Source organism: Hippopotamus amphibius, chromosome 9 (assembly GCF_030028045.1).
Source record: "Hippopotamus amphibius kiboko isolate mHipAmp2 chromosome 9, mHipAmp2.hap2, whole genome shotgun sequence".
NCBI lineage: Eukaryota > Metazoa > Chordata > Mammalia > Artiodactyla > Hippopotamidae > Hippopotamus > Hippopotamus amphibius.
This window is the reverse complement of record NC_080194.1, coordinates 140,653,810-140,672,653: the sequence shown is the minus strand read 5'-3', so window position 1 is coordinate 140,672,653 and position 18,844 is coordinate 140,653,810. Positions and strand designations below refer to the sequence as shown.

The window sequence follows — 18,844 nt, the reverse complement described above, 5'->3', positions numbered from 1 at the left end:
TGCTCCCTACCGCACGAGGGTCAGCCTGCCGGCGTCAGGCTGGGAACCTGGATTGGGACCTGGAACCTGTCAGGGACCCGTCGCCCTCAAACCCTCCCAGGAAGGACCAGAGGCCACGTGGGAAGGGCCTCCAGTCCATACATCCTTCTCACATCTTCTCTTTAAGAATCAGATAAGAGTGGCTGTGACTGTTCAGACAAACCACAGGAGTCACCCCCTTGTGCTCAAGAACAAGAGAGACGGCGTCTGAAGTTAGTCACACGACCAGCAAGACACAAACAGTGATGCAGCTCTTCGGGAGGTGGTCAGACAAGGTCTGCTAAGGGCAGCTCCTCATCCCTGCGGGAGGCGGAAGACGATGGCTACGTCAGCGCATCGGGAGGTAGGGACCACGAGCGTTATCGGAAGATTCAGAGATAACCGTTAGAAAGCCCACACACGGCCCCACCTCACGGAGGCTGCCTGGACGTGTCTGGGGTCGGGACCGGGCGGCGGGCACAGGAGCTCACGTGCCCCGGGAGCCGATGCAGAAGGAGGCACCAGGCCCTTCCCGACCCTCCAATCCCATCGCCACCCTGGGGCACGGCCATCCAGGATGGAGGGGGCCCGGTGGCGCTCCCTTCCCAGGGGACGCTGGGAACGTCAGGGCCGCCTGCCTCCCTCGACGGCAGCCTCCGCGGTCCGGCGGCTCCTGCCAACCTCAAGCCCTTTGTCCTGTGCCTGCTGAGCACCAGCCCCAGCACCCAGGAGCTGGTGTGCGAGTCACCCGCGCTGCGACAGAAGCCTCCGTGCTGTCCTCGCCGGCCGCCTGGGGAAGCCAAGGGGTGGGTGCGGCGAGCGGAGCTCTGGGAAATTCCTCAGGCTACATGCCAGCCCCCATCTCTTCGGCACGGTGCCTCATCCCGGCAGCAAGCCCGTCCGTGGGTCGTGCGTTCTGAGAGCATCCTGACACCCGAGGGTCCCTGACCACACCGGCCAGATGCTCTGACAGGTGAGCAGAGACCCGTTTACAAGCAAATCAAACCACCCAGAGGTACCCCGGGTCTGTGTGGGGGTGACGCCGGGCTGTGCCCCTTCCTGGCGGGTTCCGGAGGGGCGAGGCAGGCGGCTGTGGCCTCATGCAATAACAGTGCCGTCCCTGGGCTCTGTCCTGCCCGGAGGGCTTGCCGGTGCCAGAGCAGCTCGAGGACTTCCGCTGTCGCCGTGGCCATCGTGCCGGGGGTCCTGGTGGTCAGGCCCAAGGGCAAAGCCACGGGGCCATACAGGTGTGGGGCTGGTGAGGAAGTGCCGGGAGGGCTGCGGCCTTGGCCTCCTCCGTGCCCCGCCCTCTGGGCAGCCAGCCGGGCCCTTGGGGGCCTTGGGCTCACGTCCCCATGTTCTCCTCGTGCCTGCAGCTGGTGGTTCTCTCGGACGTAACTTCACTTTTGTCCACAAACAACATGACCTCCCTCTGTCCTGCTCCTGGGGGGGAGGGACAGGCTTCAGACGCGTCTGCTTGTCTTCACTGCTCCTCTGGCTTCTCTCGTCCGCTCTCCTCGCTGTTGGAACCACACACACACGGGCGCAGGCAGGAAGAGTTTCATGTCATTAAAAAAGGATGAATCTGCCTGTCAGAGACTAGTTCCATTTTGTTTTCAACATTTATTGCCCTTTCCAGCTTCACCCAGAACCAATGGGACAGACAGGCCTCCGCGGAGAAACCATCCGCCAGCTACCGCTGCGTGGGCTCCGTGTCGGGTCCCGGCGAGGTCAGCGCCGAGGCTGCGTCACCTGCCGGCCCTGCCGCGCCGCGGGGCACACACACGGCCCGGCAGCCTGGCCACCCACCCAGCTGAGCACCGAGTGGGGACGATGACTCCAGGGATATGACACCACAGGCACAGGCAACAAAAGCAGAAGCAGACATGTGGGATTATGTCCAACAGAAAGGCTTCTGGGCAGCAAAGGAAACCATTAACAGAATGAAAAGGCAGCCTACGGAACAGAAGAAAACGCGCGCAGACCGGGGTAAATTTCCAATCCACGTGAGGAACTCCTACAACTCAAAAGCAAAAAAAACAAAAACAAGAAATCAAACAAACACACCCTAACAACCCTATTAAAAATGCACTAACGACTTGAATAGGTATGTCCCCAAAGCAGACAGCCGGCCAGCAGGAGCATGAAAAGGTCCTCAACATCCCTAATCACCAGGGAAGCGCAAGTCAAAAACCACAAGGAGCTACCACCTCACACCTGGCAGAATGGCTTCATCCAAAAGAACAGAGAAAACAACAGTCGGCAAGGATGCGGAGAAATCAGACCCCTGTGTGCTACTGGTAGGAATGCAAACTGCTGCAGCCACTGTGGAAAAGAGTATGGAGATGCCTCAAAGAAATTAAAAATGGAACTACCTTATGATCCAGAAATGCTACTCTGGGTATTCATCCAAAAGAACTGAAACCAGGATCTCCAAGAAATATTAGCACTCCAATGTTCGCTGAAGTACTGGTCGTAATATCCAAGATGTGGAATCAAACGAAAGGTCTGTTGACGGATGAATGTAAAGAAAATCTGGTTTATAATACAATGGACTATGATTCAGCCTTGAATAAAGAAGGAAGTCCTGCCACACGCAACCACACGGATGAACCCTGAGGACAGGACGCTTGGTGAAATACGCCCGTCACAGAAGGATGCACACCACGTGATTCCACTTCCACGAGAGACCCAAAGAGTCAAACGCACAGACTTGGGGAGCAGAGTGGTGGTTACCGGGGGGTGGGGGCGGGGGGCAGAAAAGAGAAACCGGTCACCAGTAAGCACAGTTTCAACGACGCAGCACGAGTAAGTTCTAGGGATCTGCCGCGTGACAGCAGCTACAGCTGAGGACACTGCACTGCACACCTAAAAGTTTAAGAGGACAGTTTTCACGTTAAGTGTTCTCACCACAGTAAAATAAATAAAAATAAACCAAATCAGATCAATGGTGTTTTGATACAAATTTTTAAAAAATCATCTGGGGGACGTCCCTGGCAGCCCAGCGGTTAAGACTCCATGCTTCCACCCCAGGAGGAACAGGTTCAATCCCTGGTCAGGGAACTGATCCCACACGCTGCACGGTGCAGTCAAAAAAAAATAACAATAAAAACAAAAATCATCTGGGACGCCTACTGAAATTATCGCTCTGCTATGTTGATTACTATCGTTAATATGTGATGACTCACAATACAATTAAACACATTTTTGTTAATAAAAATAAAAATGAAAAAATTTCAAAAAACTTTCAATTCATGAGTCAAAGAAGAAATTAAAATAGAAATTATGCAAGAAAAAAAGAAATTACGCAAGGTTAAGGAAATAAAGAGGTAAATGGAAGAGAAATCAAAGAAAAAGGAAACAGAAACAACAAAATTGGTTCTTTTAAACAGATACTAACAGACAAATGCCTGAGAAGATAAATCAAAGTGGGGCAGGGGGTAAGACAGGAACACAACAGGAGTTAAATAAGCAACATCACTACAAATATACAGGAGATGAAAAAAGTCCTAAGAGACTATAACAATTTTATTCCAATAACTTTGAAAACATAGATAATTTCCTAGGAAAGCAAAACTTACCAAAATCAACACAAGAAACAGAAAACTAAATAAACCATAAACACTAAAGAAATGGAATCGGCAAACAAGGGCAGCACCCAGACGCTGTTCTGGGCTACTTCCCCCAAACCTCCGAGGCCCAGAGTCCTCACCGCAGACAAATTGACTCAGAGAAGTGAAAGCAGAGAAGGCCGCCCGGTTCATTTCTGTGAACCTTGCTATTAAAATCAGACAAGGACAATACAAAAAAAACAAGTATTCACAGGCCAGTTTTAGCTATGAATTCAGATGGGAAAATCCTAAAAGTATCAACAAACCGTATCTCGCCTTGCTAACAAAAGCAACAGTCACGGAAGGTTCGATCCCAGGAATCCGATCATGGGTCAGAAAACCTCCTGATGCAGGACCCACACTCACAGCTTCAAGGGGGAAATGTGTGATGATCCCAGACGCAGAAAAAGCAGTCAGTGAGAGTTAACGGTCACTGCAATTTTAAAAGAAGCACACAGTACAAGAAAGACCTGAAGCAAACGGGGCAAAATGTGAGTAGCGCTGAATTCCGGTGTGGGTTCAGGGGTAAATGATCCACTCTGTACTTTCCTGTATTTGGGAGTGATTCATAACTTTCAAAAAAGAGAAACAAGACCACTCCCTAGGGATGGACACAGGGCTGTTTTTTAGGCCCTAATGACACACGTTCTGGAAGACACAGAACAAGCAGGAGCTGCTGAGGGAGCGCCTGGTTCCTCCTGTGTGAGGGCCGTGGCCCCAGCAGACAGCGCCGGGTGGGAGGATGCGCTCAGGGGGCCTGGGCCGGGCTGGGCGCTCCGAGCGCTCCTCGCCTCCAGGCCCGCCACGCTCCGGGGACGGAGCCATCGCATCCGGGAGCACAGCCGGGGGGGGGGGGGGGGGGCCACACGTGTCACGGGGCGAGGCCAGCTCCCTCACTCGGACCTCCCCTCCTGTGGGGAACCCGGGGGATGCAGGGCTCCTCTGAGACGCCCAGGCCTCAGCTGGTCTCTCCACGCCGCCCCCGGTCCTGGCCTGTAACAGTGCCCCGCTACCCACTACCCACTACCATCGAGCAGGGCGGCAGCCCTGGACCTCAGGGCCAGTGTCACTCGGGTTCTGGGTGCCAACAGAGCACATCCGTGAGCGACGGGGATTCTGCTCAGCTCGGCTGGCAGGAGCTTCGCTGCTCAGACCTCGGCTCCAGGCTCTGTCTCCGAGCCTCCAGTTCCCGACCTCAGAAGGAGAGGGTGACGGTGCCTCCTCCCTGTGCGCTTACAGGACAGCGGGCGGGCGATGCCCCGCAAGCAGGGACGGCAACCGTGTGCTGCTTTATAAACGGGCAACCTTCACACATCTTCTCCACATAACTGTGGACCGTGGCGCGACTCAAGGCCCCGCAAGCCCTTCACCCACGACAGGCAGTGACCACGCGCAACCTCTGCTTGGTCTGTCACCACACGTGCGTGTTCCTTCGGGGGGACAGGCAGCCGTGGCCTCCTCGCCGTCACCGTGGCTAAGAGTCTGCAGCACAAACACCAGCACTGGGCCGCCCTCTGCGGAGGCGGTTCTCTGCAGTGCCGGCTCGAGGGCGGCCTGGGCTCCACAGGACACGGCACGTCTTTACCGTTAATGCAAATAGTTCTCTCACCACCACTACCCCCCCGCCCCCAGGGGCGCATAAGAGTAGAAACCGTGCCGTCTGTGAACACCGAGGCTGGAGCGCGGAGACCTGCTGCCCGGCCAGCACCGGCGCCGTCAAGGCCCCAGGGGAGCAAATACAGGACGGAGAGGAGGCTTCCCGCGGGCTCGCGCCTGCTGCTCCTCTCCGCGACGCCCTGGAGAAACCTCCCCGACACGCCACTGCCCAGGGTGGCTACCAGACATGGAGACAGGCACCCTGACACAAAGACACAGAGCTGGCCTCGGGGGATGGCTGGCCTGAGGGACCACGGGCACAATGACGGGGCCGTACTTACAGGTGCGCCTGCTTCTCTGCGAGGTCTTTGGTTTTCTCCTACAATTACAAAGCGAAAAAGAGCAAAGATGAGACAAACAGGACAGCACAGGCTGTGTGCGGTGAGAACAGCACTGACACAAGCTCTCATCCACACGGAAGCGTGGCCTCGTGGCGTCCTGTGCAGAGCGGTTCGCTCTAAGCCACGCTGGTGAGACCACCTTCCCATCTGGCCGACATCCTGGCACCTGGCACTGCACGCGATCCACGCGTTTCCCACAACAGCAGGACTTCTCAGCCATCTCTCTTACGTCACAACCGGTCATTTAAGGAGCAGTAAAGACAGCTCACACGTTTGACAGGTATCAGAATGAACACTCCAGCAACACTCTCACGGTTAAGCTTCACATGTGCACTTTTAAAGGTCGCCCCCAGCGGCAAGGAGCAGATGCACGTGGGCTTCAGTATGTATGGATGTATTTAAACGTCCCCATAGGGACTCAGGTCTAGACAACATCTTCTGCCCCTTTCAATGAAGCATTCTTGCTTCAGTGAGGTTATCTGGCTGAGCGTGGCCCTAACTGTGACTCCCTCACGTGCTCTCTTAGACGCACACATTGGGCGGCGTTGACAAGACACGTGAGCACAGCGGGCTGGCGGGGAGGCTGCTGACACCCAGAAACAGGCCGACACACACACCACGGGGCTCCAGGCAGACCCGCCGAGGCCCCCACCCCCACTGGCAAGCAGCGCGGGGACCCCGGGCCGGAACCAGTGTCCACGCCCGCGCAGGGGCAGGGCTGATCCCACACGCATGGCGGGGAAGCCGAGGGCGATGCGCGAGCTCAGGGGGACCCAGTTCTCCGCCCGGAGTCCCCGGCACCCTCGTGGCCCCGGTTTCTCAGCTGTGAGGTGGGACATGGCACCCACGCTGCCAGGGTGGTTGTGAGAACTAAACCCAGCAGCATCTGATCACCAGTAAGTGTCTGGCACAGCGCAGACGTGGAAAAGGATGGTGATTCGTGTGAAATCAGAGCCTCTCCACATCAGGCCACGTGGTCCGCACGACACGGACTCCAGCAGTCCCTGCACACAACCGCACGGAGGGGAAGTGACCACACACCAAATGCCCCTCAGGATCCTGGGGATGCGGCTCCGATACCCGCGATGCACACGGATCACCGTATAAACCTACGGATGTGGACACCCATGAGGGCTTTTGCTTTTAAAACGTTTCCAACGTTTTAAATGCGGATTTAATCTGAGAAATCTATCCAGTGTCTACACAGCTAACTGGTTTCCTTTTCCCACGTCTGCCTCAGGGGAGCAGGGCCAAGACGAAGGGGGCCTCTCTGGGGGACTGCACGTAACTACCGGCCACCCTTTGGGTCCCCGGAGAGTCCAGCCCCTGGAGGGGCAGGAGAGGGCGGGGGGCTACCCGCCCGGCGCTCTGGCCCCAGGGGACACCTGGCAGGGACTGGAGCCGCTTCTGGGAGGGGTGAGGGGAGGGGTGCCGCCAGCCTGCCGGGGGAGGGGTGGGGGGAGGGGTGCCGCCAGCCTGCCAGGGGTGGGGTGGGGGGAGGGGTGCCGCCAGCCTGCCGGGGGTGGGGTGGGGGGAGGCCAGGGGCGCTGCCCAGTGTCCCACAGCACACGGCTCAGCCCGACAGCAAGGAATTCTGCCCGGATGTGCGCGGCGACGCGGTCCAGAGACCGTCCTGGGGGAACTTTTGATGCACAACATCCACTGGTCCCGTGCCCACCCCCACCAGCTGACGAGGGCTCTGCAGCGGGGTGTCGGCAAGGGTTCGACCTGCTCCCGGCCGAAAGCACGGGCTCCCGGGCACCCTGGGTGCTGGCAGGGCTGGGCCGCGGGGAGGGACATGGGACCAGAGCTCATGAAGCTCACCCCACGGCAGATACCCCGGCTCCCTCGGTGGTCCTGCCTCCCCTGCTCGCCCGACAGCGCAGAAGGCTGGTCTCGGTCGGGGCGCGGCGGCGGGGAGCTCACGACGTCCACCCAGGCAGCCACAGCGCCCACCCGCCCCTGCCCCGGCCAAGGCCACAGGACAGCACGCGCCCCGGCCCCGCCACGGACCCAGACCGTCTCGCGGATCATCTTGGCTATCTTGAGCAGGAGCTGCCCGAAGGAGCCTGGCGGGAGGTGGGTGGCTGAGTGCTGGATGCAGAGGCAGAGGAGGAAGGCGGGGGTCAGCTGGTGGTCCTCGCCGCCCGGCTCCACCAGCGTCAGGATCCGCTGCAGCAGGGCGTCCTCCACGTCGGGCTCGAACTCCAGGCGCAGCGGCCGCGGCCGGGGGAGGGCGGGCGGCGCGGAGGCGGAGGCACCCCGGGCCCGGAGCAGGGCACCGCACAACCTGCAGCCCTGCGGCGCGGCCTGGAGGCGGGCCAGGGCCTGGGCAGGCAGGGGCTGGGCCTGCGTCGGGTCCTTGAACAGCAGCAGGTAGTACAGGCCCAGCGAGAGCAGGTCCCCGTGGCGCAGCACCACGGCCCGGCCCCCCGCCTCCGAGAAGTTGACTGAGACGGGCGCCCCAGGGATGGGCTCCAGGACCAGCTGTGCCCCCGCCTGCTCTCGGCCCGGGGGCTGGCGCCTGCGGATGGTGCAGTGCAGGGGCAGGATGTCGGGGGCCGAGAGGCTGATGCTGGGCTTGCTGGAGGGGGTCCTCTGGCCCACCGTGTGCCGCTCCCGGTTGAGCACGTAGACCAGGCTGTCCTGAAACGCAGACACCGGCCCTCAGGGGCAGGGCGTCCCTCAAGCCATTCCGTCCCTGGTACCTGAGCCACACTGGGTGCCCACCCGTCTGCCAGAGCAGCCTCGGTGGCCCGCCAGACCCCCAGGGGCGACTCCAGCTTTGAGGCGTGAGAGGCCAGACAAGGGCAGAGCTGGACACGGACACAGGTTGACAGGCACGCCAAGCCCGCCTGCTCCCCCGGGGGGACAGCGGCAAACGGGGGAAGCACCCCTCCTGTGACGCCTCCCAGGACCTGAGCAGCAGCGCGTGCGGAGGGGAGACGCAGCGGGAAGGGGGCCGGGGGGGCAGGCGGGGGGGGGGGGGGCGAGAGACGGCAGGGAGGGCAGGCTTCCGGCGGCGGTGTCGGCACGGCCACCAAGGGCAAGCGTCTTCAGGCCCAGACAGGAGCAGTGCCAAGCGCTGGCCTGGGGGCCTCCTCCGAGAACGCCGCCCTGCACACACCAGCCCACCTGAGCCACGCCCCAGGGGCCCCCCAGGCTGCAGACCTTCTGCGAAGCCGGGCGGGGGGTGGCCTGAGACACAGGCTGGGAGGGGCCCGGTACCTGGTGAGACCCGCACGGGGATCCGTCAGGAGCCGGACGCAGAGGACGGGGACGCCCCCACCCTCCTCCAGGGCCCCGGGCAGACCCGACGCGGTGCTCCCCACCCAGCCCGCGTCTCCAGCCCGCGGTCACCGGAGCGACGGCAGCCCCGAGCCCCGCCCCCCGCCCCGGCTGACCCGGTTAGAAGGGGCCGGAGGGGTGGGGGGCGTCTATCTGAGAGCCTCCTGCGTGACACACCCACGCCCCCCCCCCCCAGGCCAGGAGAGGAGGGGCTCACGTGCTGCTGGCTGTAGCCCTGCAGGAGCAGCAGGTGCGGCGACGCGTAGAGGGAGCCGCGCATGGCGTCCTGGCCGGGCTCCTCGGGGCCCCGGGCGGCAGCCGGCGGGGCGGCGGCCGAGCTCAGGCTGGTCTCGCTGACCGTGCGGCGCAGCCGGGGTGGAGGGGGGCTCCAGGCACCCCCCGCCGCCGGGGCCGGGGTTCCCTTGGCACGGCTCCGCTGCAGCCTCCGGGCTTGGGCGTTTATCCCTGAAACAGAAGCAGTGCAGGGCGAGCAGGTCGCAGCAAGCCGGGCGCGTTCTGTCAAGCAGGCCTGCAGGAGGCCGCAGGACCCTGCCCTCGACCGCATCCTCGGAGGACCGCGGCGCCTCCGGGGCTCCCCCAAAGGCCAGGCAGCCCAGCCATCAGAGGCCCCAGATGCCCCACAGGAGCCCGATGGTGCGTCCCAGCCCTGAGAACCGCCAGCACCGCGGCCTCCCTGTGGGACACCAAGCCCACGACAGCCTCAAGGCCCGCAGAGCCAGCGTGCTGGGGGCTTCACGTGCACCACGCCCACCCCAAACCCTGCCCTTCCCCGCCCGTCCTGGCAGCCCGCGTGTGCGTGCGTGTGCCGGTTAGAGGAGAACCGTTCATCGTCCCCCCATCTTACAAGAAGGAAGCAGCCACCTCGCCACGTCAGAGGTGTGCACACATGCGTGCACACACAGACACACCCCACAGAAGCCTTAGTCTTCTGCATGTGGGAAGCGGTCTTCTAAACTCATGCCACATGAACGCTGAGAAGTCACATGGAACTCAAGAGGGCCAGTCTCCTATCCCCGTCCTGTCCCCGGGCTGACCCGGGCTTCCTCTCCGAGCTCCCCGCCGCGTGCCCTCCACACAGGCTCCGCCTGCGGCAGCCTCGCTTCCTATGACCCTTCCAGACAAAACCAGACAAAGCCAGAGGAAGGGAGGTGGGCGAGCAGGGGTGAGGGCGCTGCCTTACCGTGAGCTAGCGGCCAAGCCAGCGGGAAGACCGACCTGCCTTCCAGAAGGAGAAGGACGCCTGCTCTGCAGCCCACAGGGGCCGGGGCCGCAGTGAGCTGTCTGCCGGGCGCCGCGGCTGCCTGCTGCAGAGCCGGCCAGCGACCGTCAGGCAGGGAGCAGCGGGGGCAGGGGGGAGGGGCGGGGAGGGGGGGATGGAGGAAAGGGGTCAGGGGAGGGGGGTAGGGAAGGGGGGGAAGAGGAACAGGCCAGGGCAAGGAGGGCGGTGGGGGCAGGAGGCAGGGATGGAGGCGCAGGAGCGGGGTGGGGCAGGCGGGGAGGATGGGGGAGGCGGGCCCCAGCCTGCCCCATCCCACACCCCATTCACACACCGGGGCATCACTGCACAACCACGGGGGCCCTGCCTGAAAGAAGCACATTTGAAAAACCAGTCCAAAGGGATGCTCTGGCCCCAGGCTTTTCCTCCCTCGAGCACGGGGCTGCAGGAGAGCATGCACCTCAGAGCCACCTTGCACACGTGCTGGGGCCCCAGGCAGCTGCAGACCCCCGAAGCTCACCCTCTCCTCTCAGATTCCGCGGTCCCCAGAGGCCCCAGACGGGGCCCGAGCGACTGGGGCCAGTGTCCCCTGGGACTGCAGCACACGGGCGTGGGCACGAGCTCACAGCCACCTCCCAGCCGACCCCTCCCAGTCTAAAGCAGCGGTTCTCACCCACCCTGCTCAGAACCACCGGGGGAGTTTGGAACAGCACCGCCCGGCCGGGCCCCCGGGGCTCCTCCACAGGCCCCCAGGGCTGAAGGGCCAAGCAGCTCGCAGCCGGGGCCTCTGGACCACTGACACCAGCACGGCCAGCGGGCAGAGCGCGCCACAGCGTCCAGCCGACACGGTCCCTGCGCACCCTGCGGGCAGCACAGCCAGGAGGACCCTGACGCGTGCACACCTGAGCAAGGTCAGCGACGGAACCCCACGTGACCCGCCTGGGGGACCATTCACGCCCAGGACGGAGATGCTGCAGGGGACGCCGGGCCAGCCCGTACCCAGCAGCGATGGGAAAGGCAGGTGGGAGCAACGCCTCGGGTGTGAGACCTTCGCTTACATGAAAACGGCAGGTGAAACCGCACCGCACCCCGCTCATCGTTTACACACATGTGCACGAAAAGCCGTTTTTAAAAATGGACAGGAAAGGCACACAGTAAATTCAAGAAATGGCCACCTTACCGGTGGGGGACTGAGCCCGGCGAGGTGCGTTCCACAACGGGCTGGAGCTGCTAGAACACACGTAACAGCATATCCTGCACATAACAGGACGTGCTTCACAGATAACGTTGTCTGATGTTTTTACCTATTTTATTTTTAAAGACGCTGCACAAATGTGATTAAAAATATTTGTGCCAACTCTGGAAGGCAGGTACCCAGGTGTCAAGTTACATTATTCTCTATACTTTATTTTTTAAAACTTTCTTAAAGTAAAAATCATAAACACGGCGAGGTGCTCTCACGTGCGCAGGACTCCGCGGCTGCCCTGAGGGGGGCTGCGGGCCTGGTGGGGGCGGGGGGTCCTGATGAGGCTGCAGGAGACCACCCTGGGGGGGGGCGTGTCTCTCGGTGCCGACCAGGGGGCCGCCCGCCGCCCGCCCTCTGATCCCGCTTCAGCTTCGCCACCGCCAGGTCCACACAGCAGCGCGGCGCCGCGGAACCAGGGCGGGTCTGCCCGGCTCTGAGCCGAGCCCGCGCACGAGGCCTGGGGGGCGGGCCGGGGGTCTCAGCCTGGGCCAGGCCGACCGCAGCCTCGCGGTCCGGGGTCTGCGCGCTGCCTCTGGGGGTCTCGGGCGTCCCAGTGGAGCCTGTGCCCAGAGCAAGGCCGTCCCCGAGGCCCCTCCACCACCCCCATGAAGGAAGTTCACAGACGCATCGCGGAGAAGCCCTGTCCCCCAGGGAAGTGCGGCCAACGGAATACGACGGGGAGAGGGGCGAGGCCTTTGTGCAGTGCTGCTCTCACGTGCAAAGCTACTCATCGGAGAGGAAGTCGCCCAGCCCTGCCTCCGGGTGAAGGCGACACTCCGGGTCGCACTCCCTGTGAGCTGGGCTGGACGGCCCATCCCTCGGCACTTCCCGCTACGCTAGGGGGACGGGGTTAGCGAGGGCAGTTCTGGTCCTGCAGGTCTGAGGGACGCCCGGGAAGCTGTATTTTGTAAAAGCTCCCCAGAAGGTTCTGGAACTCTGCCAGGACAGGTACGGATGCCAGGCCCCGCCCCCCGCAAGCCCTGTCTACAGAAAACCCGCGCGGGAGAAAGGGACCCCACAGAGCGCTCGGAAAACATACTCGAGCTCCTGCCATTTTTCTGTGCATTTTGGGTTTCGAGCGCTTTTCTCTGGCTGAGCGTTTGTCAGTTCCTAGCAGGCTCCCCTCTTCCCTGTTACTCAAGGCACACCTCGCTTTACTGCACGTCACAGATACGGTGTGCTCTACAAATCGAAGGTGTGTGGCAACCCTGCATCCGGCAAGTCTACTGGCACATTTTTCCAACAGCATTTGCTCACTTTGTGCCTCTGTGTCACATGGTGGTAATTCTTAAAATATTTCAAACTTTTTCACTATTATTATATACGTGTTATGGTGACATGTGCTCACTGATTTTTTTTTTTAATTTATTTTTTTGGCTGTGTTGGGTCTTCATTGCTGTGCGTGGGCTTTCTCTAGTTGTGGCGAGCAGGGACTACGCTTCCATGCGGTGTGCAGGCTTCTCACTGCGGTGACGTCTCTTGTTGCAGAGCACAGGCTCTAGGCAAGCAGGCTTCAGCAGCTGTGGAACATGGGCTCAGCAGTTGTGGCTCATGGGCTTAGTTGCTCCCCGGTATGTGGGATTTTCCCGGACCAGGGATTGAACCCATGTCCCCTGCACTGGCAGGCAGATTCTTTTCTTTTTTTAATTATTTATTTATTTATTTTATTGGCTGTGTTGGGTCTTTTTTTGCTGTGCATGGGCTTTCTTTAGTTGCAGTGAGTGGGGGCTACTCTTTGTTGTGGTGCGTGGGTTCCTCATTGCCGTGGCTTCTCTTGTGGAGCACAGGCTCTAGGCAAGTGGGCTTCAGTAGTTGCAGCACATGGGCTCAATAGTTGTGGCTCACAGGCTCTAAAGCGCAGGCTCGGTAGCTGTGGCACACGGGCTTAGTTGCTCCACGGCATGTGGGATCTTCCTGGAGCGGGGATCAAACCCGTGTCCCCTGCATTGGCAGGCGGATTCTTAACCACTGCGCCACCAGGGAAGTCTGATCAGTGATCTTTGATGTTACTACTGTAATTGTTTTGGGGCATTTTTTTAGTAATAAAGTATTTTAAAATTAAGGTATGTACGTTGTTTTTCTAGACATAGTGCTATTGCACACTTAATAGGCTACAGTATAGTGTAAACATCACTTTTCTATGTACTGGGAAACCAAAAAGTTCATGTGACTCTCTTTACTGAGACACTCGCTTTATTGTGCTGGTCTGGGCCTGAACCCGCCACATCTCAGAGCTGGGCCTGTATCTGCTCCCTCGTGAAAAGCAGAAACAGGGCTTCCCTGGTGGCACAGTGGTTAAGAATCCGCCTGCCAATGCAGGGGGCATGGGTTCGATCCCTGGTCTGGGAAGATCCCACATGCCACGGAGCAACCAAGCCCGTGTGCCACAACCACTGAGCCTGAGCTCTAGAGCCTGTGAGCCACAACTGCTGAGCCCGCGTCCTGCAACTACTGAAGCCGATACGTCTAGAGCCGGTGCTCTGCAACAAGAGAAGCCACCCCAATGAGAAGCCTGCACACCGCATCGAAGCGTAGCCCCTGCTCTCCACAACTAGAGAAAGCCCACACTCAGCAACGAAGACCCAACGCAGCCAATAAATAAGTAAATAAATAAATAGATAAATTTATCTTTTTTTTTTAGAAAAGCAGAAACACACGCAGCAGAGGAACAAAAGGAGTCGTCTGGGTAACCAGAACCTGGAGAGGCCTCTGTGCTCCCCCACCCCCCATCCCAGGACACACAGGACCGCCCAACACTGGGCCCCTGACCCAAAAGCACGGTGACCACTTTCCCACAGCTTAGGAGGGTAACACAACCAGGAGAGAGTCTGAAGCAGCCCTGCCCGCCCCTGGACTGTGGCTCTGACCCGGGAACTGGGGAGGGGCCGTAACCTGCAGGAGTGTAGCTGACAGAGCTGGTTACGAAAGCAGCTCGGAGCTTCCCTCTCGTGCCAGCTGCTCCAGCTCTGCCGCCGCGGAATCAAGCCCACCAGCACCCGGCTCTGCAGGACGGGATTGGGGCTGGCGGGGACACTAATTCTGAAAGCAGCTGGCAGCTGTCACCAGAGCTCCCGTCACGGGCTCCAGAACAGCACTGGAAAGAACAACACAGCTATTTCCCCGAACGTCAGTAAGTTCAGGACGATAAATTCAACCTGTAGGTTTTACCTCCGGGCCCTGTTTGCTCTTCTCTCCCAGGAATTACAGGGTTTGAAACAATACCTACAACTCAGAAAAGTCTCTGTCGCTCACGCCCGCTGCCAGGGCTGCAGGAGGACTCGCGTGCGGTTTTGATCCAGGATGCATAAGGCAAATGTTCCTGCATCAGGGAATTTTGCTAAAACTGGGGGAACTGGGACTATTTGAATGACCCCCAATAACGGCTAGGGAGGTGCTGCTAAAATAAACTGTGCAGTAGTTACTGCAAACCTTGGAGGTCAGACCTGCCTTGAACAAGTCCTTTTAAACTGGAATGCCCTTTTCCTGGTTAGCAAAAGACGTGGAATGAAGCCCAAGGTTAAGTAAGCAATCCTTGAAGTTAATTTGAAGTTTTCTGTATTTGAAATATACAACAACGACACACCACCTAAGGATGGCTTGGTGAGCATCTACCTACTACACGGCCAGCCTTATTCTGGGCGTTTTGCATTTAATTCCATTTCATTCCCACAGTGAACCCTACAAAGGGACTGCGGTGAGATGGGAACATGTTACACAGCTTCTTAGGACCAATCCTACCACTGGCAAATCAAATTCTTTACAAAAAATGCACGTTGCACGGCTGCCTCCCCAGTTAGGAACACGACTCAGATGCCTGCTGGCCACGTCTGTTCAACCTGGTACCAGAAGTCCCGGCCTATTCAATAAGATGAGAAAAACAAATGAAAGGCAGAAGGACTGAAAAGAAAGAAATCTGTAACTATTTGGTGGATGATGTGATTGTGTACATAGAAAATGTAAAAGAATCTATGGACAAAGTATTAGAATTAACAAATTTATTTAGCAAGGGGACGTGTTATGGTGAGTATGCAAATTCAATATTATTTTTAAATACTAGAAACAAAGCAAAAAAAAAATTGATACCATTTTTAACAGTGTCAAGAAACATGAAACAACCAAGGAATAAATCTTCCAAAAGATGTGAGAGACCATGTCCCTGGAAACTACAAAGCACTGCTGACAGAAATGAAAGAAGCTAAAGTGAAAAAGACAGACACACCAAGTGTGAGAGAGGAAGTGGGACAGTTAGAGCACCTGCACACTGCTGGGGTCAGGGGTGCCGACCTGCACGAGCAGCTTGGAAAACACTGTGTGGTGGTGTCTCCACCACCGAACCATCAGGTCCCCTCCTTGGTGTACACACAATAGGAACGTACAAGGCGCCACCGGACGCACACAGGCACACGTCCACGGGGCGCGCGCAGGCACACGTCCACAGGGCACACAGAGGCACACGTCCATGGGAGCACACAGGCACACGTCCACGGGGCGCACGGAGGCACACATCCATGGGAGCACACAGGCACACGTCCACGGGGCGCACGGAGGCACACGTCCATGGGAGCACACAGGCACACGTCCACGGGGCACACGGAGGCACACGTCCACGGGGTGCGCGCAGGCACACGTCCACAGGGCACACGGAGGCACACTACCATGGGAACACACAGGCACACATCCACGGGGCACATGCAGGCACACGTCCACAGGAGCGCGCAGGCACATGTCCACGGCAGCAGCACTCCTAATGGGCCCAAACTAGAAACACCATGCCTACCAACAACAGGATGACCAAATTAACTGTGGTCCATTCACATGACAGAATCCTGCACAGCAACAGTAATTTGTCTAAAAGCAAAAATAAGGGGGAAAAGAAAAGAAAAAAGCCCAGACACAAAAAGGTACAAATAATATGATTCCATTTCCAGGAAATCTACTTACAGCCAAAACTGAACTGTGGCTGTAGAAGTCAGGGAGAACTGAACTATGGCTGTAGAAGTCAGTGGCCAAGGACCAGGATGGGTGCGAGGGAGGCTGCAGACATCCTGGGGCTGTTCTAGTCCTTGCTGCGCCAGTGCACTCAGTTTCCAAAAATGCATTGAGCTGGACCCTTACAATGCGTGCACCCTTCTGTTCTGTTTCTACACTGTTTCTCAGTCAAAAGTTTCCTTTTAAAGAAGAAGGGGACTTCCCTGGTGGTGCAGTGGCTAAGACTCCAAGCTCCCAATGTAGGGGGCCCGGGTTCAATCCCTGGTCAGAGAACTAAACCCCACATGCATGCCACAACTAAGAGCCCGCACAACACAACTAAGGAGCTGGTGAGTCACAACTAAGGAGCCTGCCAGTCGCAAGTATGGAGCACATGTGCCACAACTAAAGGAGCCCAAGAACTGCAACTAAGGAGGCTGGGATCCACAACTAAGACCTGGTGCAACTAAATAAATAAATAAATAAATAAAGAGATTTAAAAAAATAAAGATTATCGCATGTTAAGATTATCACACAGAGATTATAAAATGACATGTTTAGAGATAAAACACACCCTGAAATACATGTAGAGAACAGGAAATTATAAACAATAACAGATTTGAAAAATAACCAATTAGAACTCCTAGAAATGAAAAAATACAGTAACAGAAACTATAATTTCAATGCAGTATATCATACACAACAGAAAAGAGAATTAGTGAACTAAGACACAAGTCTAAAGAAAATGTCTAGGATGTGGTACAAAGTAACCAAAAAGGAAGAAAAAAGAAGATATGAAAGAGGTTAGGAGACAGGGAAGACAGGCTGAGAGGCCTCACACACATGTTTAAAGAGGGCTCTGGGGGAACTCCCTGGCTGTCCAGTGGTTAGGACTCCGAGCTCTCACTGCCAGGGGCCTGGGTTCAATCCCTGATCAGGGAACTAAGATCGCACAACCCTCGCAGCACAGCCGGAAAAAAAGACGGCTCTGGGAGGAGAGCAGTAAGAAGGGGGCAAAGTCAATATTTGAAAAGAAAGTGAGAATTTTCTAGAACTGATTGAAGAAACCAATTCACAGATTCGTGAAGTCCAATAAAATAAAGAAGAGAGACATCACAAGAAAACTGCTGACTAATAATGCCCTTAAGTGTGGAGATGTAAAAGTCTCCAAGATACTAGCAAACATAGAAAAAGCATTAAACACCATGATTAAGTGGGATTTATACCAGGGATGCAAGGTTGACCTAACATACAACAGTCAATCACTGTAATAGACCGCACTGATACACTAAAAGACCGAAATGACATGGTCATGTACTAAATGCCACTGAATTACACACTTTAAAATTGTTAACTTTATGTTATGTGAATTTTATTTCCATTTTAAAAATCAGGCTTTAAAAGACCCTAATGTGAAGAGCAAAACTATAAAGCTTTCAGAAGAGAATGCAGGGGAATATCTCTACGACCTCGGAGGCAGGGAAGTATTTCTTATACAAGACAAAACCAAAACAGAATCAAAAGCGTTAACCATAAAGAGGAGAATCCACAAATTCAGCTACATTTACAATTTTATTCATCGAAAGACACTATGAGTAGAGCTTAGAAAATCAACTCATAGATTGGGAAGAAATTGTTAAAACACATATTGCTGATAAAAGACTAGAATCTAGAATAACGAATGCCCACAAATCAGGAGATGCAGATGCAGAGAATGGACTGGAGGACACGGGGCTGGGGTGGGGGGCGGGGGGCAAAGGGGAAGCTGGGACGAAGTGAGAGAGTAGCATAGACATAGATACACTACCAGCTGTAAAATAGATGGCTAGTGGGAAGTTGCTGTATAACAAAGGGAGATCAACTCGAGGATGGGTGATGCCTTAGAGGGCCAGGACAGGGAGGGTGGGAGGGAGGCGCGGGAGGGAGGGGATAAGGGGATATATGTATAAATACAGCTGATTCACCTTGGTGTACCTCAAAAGCTGGCACAAGAGTGTAAAGCAATTATATTCCAATAAAGAGCTTAAAAAAAAAAAAAAAGAATGCTCACAAATCAATCATATAGAGACCAAACAATAGAAAATGCAACGAAGAGACCAGGCACTTGACATTGCCAGTGGAATGGTAAACTGGAAACCGGCCCCATCAGGTAAAGCAGAAATATGCACACTCAGCGTCCAGCAATTTCCCCACCGGGTGTGCACCCCAGAGGGACATGCACGCTTAGAGGCCAGGGTGCTCTGAGCACAGTTCCCAGACCCATTTGTAGGGGGCCCAGCATCACTGGACCCGCCTGCCGGCACACGGCTCTGAGCAGCACAGGCGTGTGCGCCACAAGAACGACACGAAGGAGATGTAAATCCACCCGCATAACTCAAAACAGGCAAAGCGAAACTCTCACAGGCAAAAATACACAGGTCATAACACCATAAAGAAAACTGAGAAAACAGCCATTACCAAGTCAGAACGGCAGTTCCCT

The 18,844-nt window shown here is 57.0% G+C and overlaps 1 protein-coding gene across 1 annotated transcript in view; it reads right to left on the bottom strand.

Annotated features, from left to right (window-relative positions):
• Positions 1–5,415: 5,415 nt before the first annotated feature.
• The window catches only part of LOC130860545 (ras-associating and dilute domain-containing protein-like), a 45,544-nt gene continuing 32,115 nt past the window's right edge, over positions 5,416–18,844 (bottom strand). The window contains exons 3-5 of the mRNA XM_057748882.1: positions 9,132–9,379; positions 7,640–8,272; positions 5,416–5,604 (exon numbers count right to left, since the gene is read on the bottom strand). Coding sequence (XP_057604865.1) covers positions 5,563–5,604; positions 7,640–8,272; positions 9,132–9,379 — 923 coding nt within the window. The 3' untranslated portion in view covers positions 5,416–5,562. The remainder of the gene's footprint in view (positions 5,605–7,639; positions 8,273–9,131; positions 9,380–18,844) is intronic.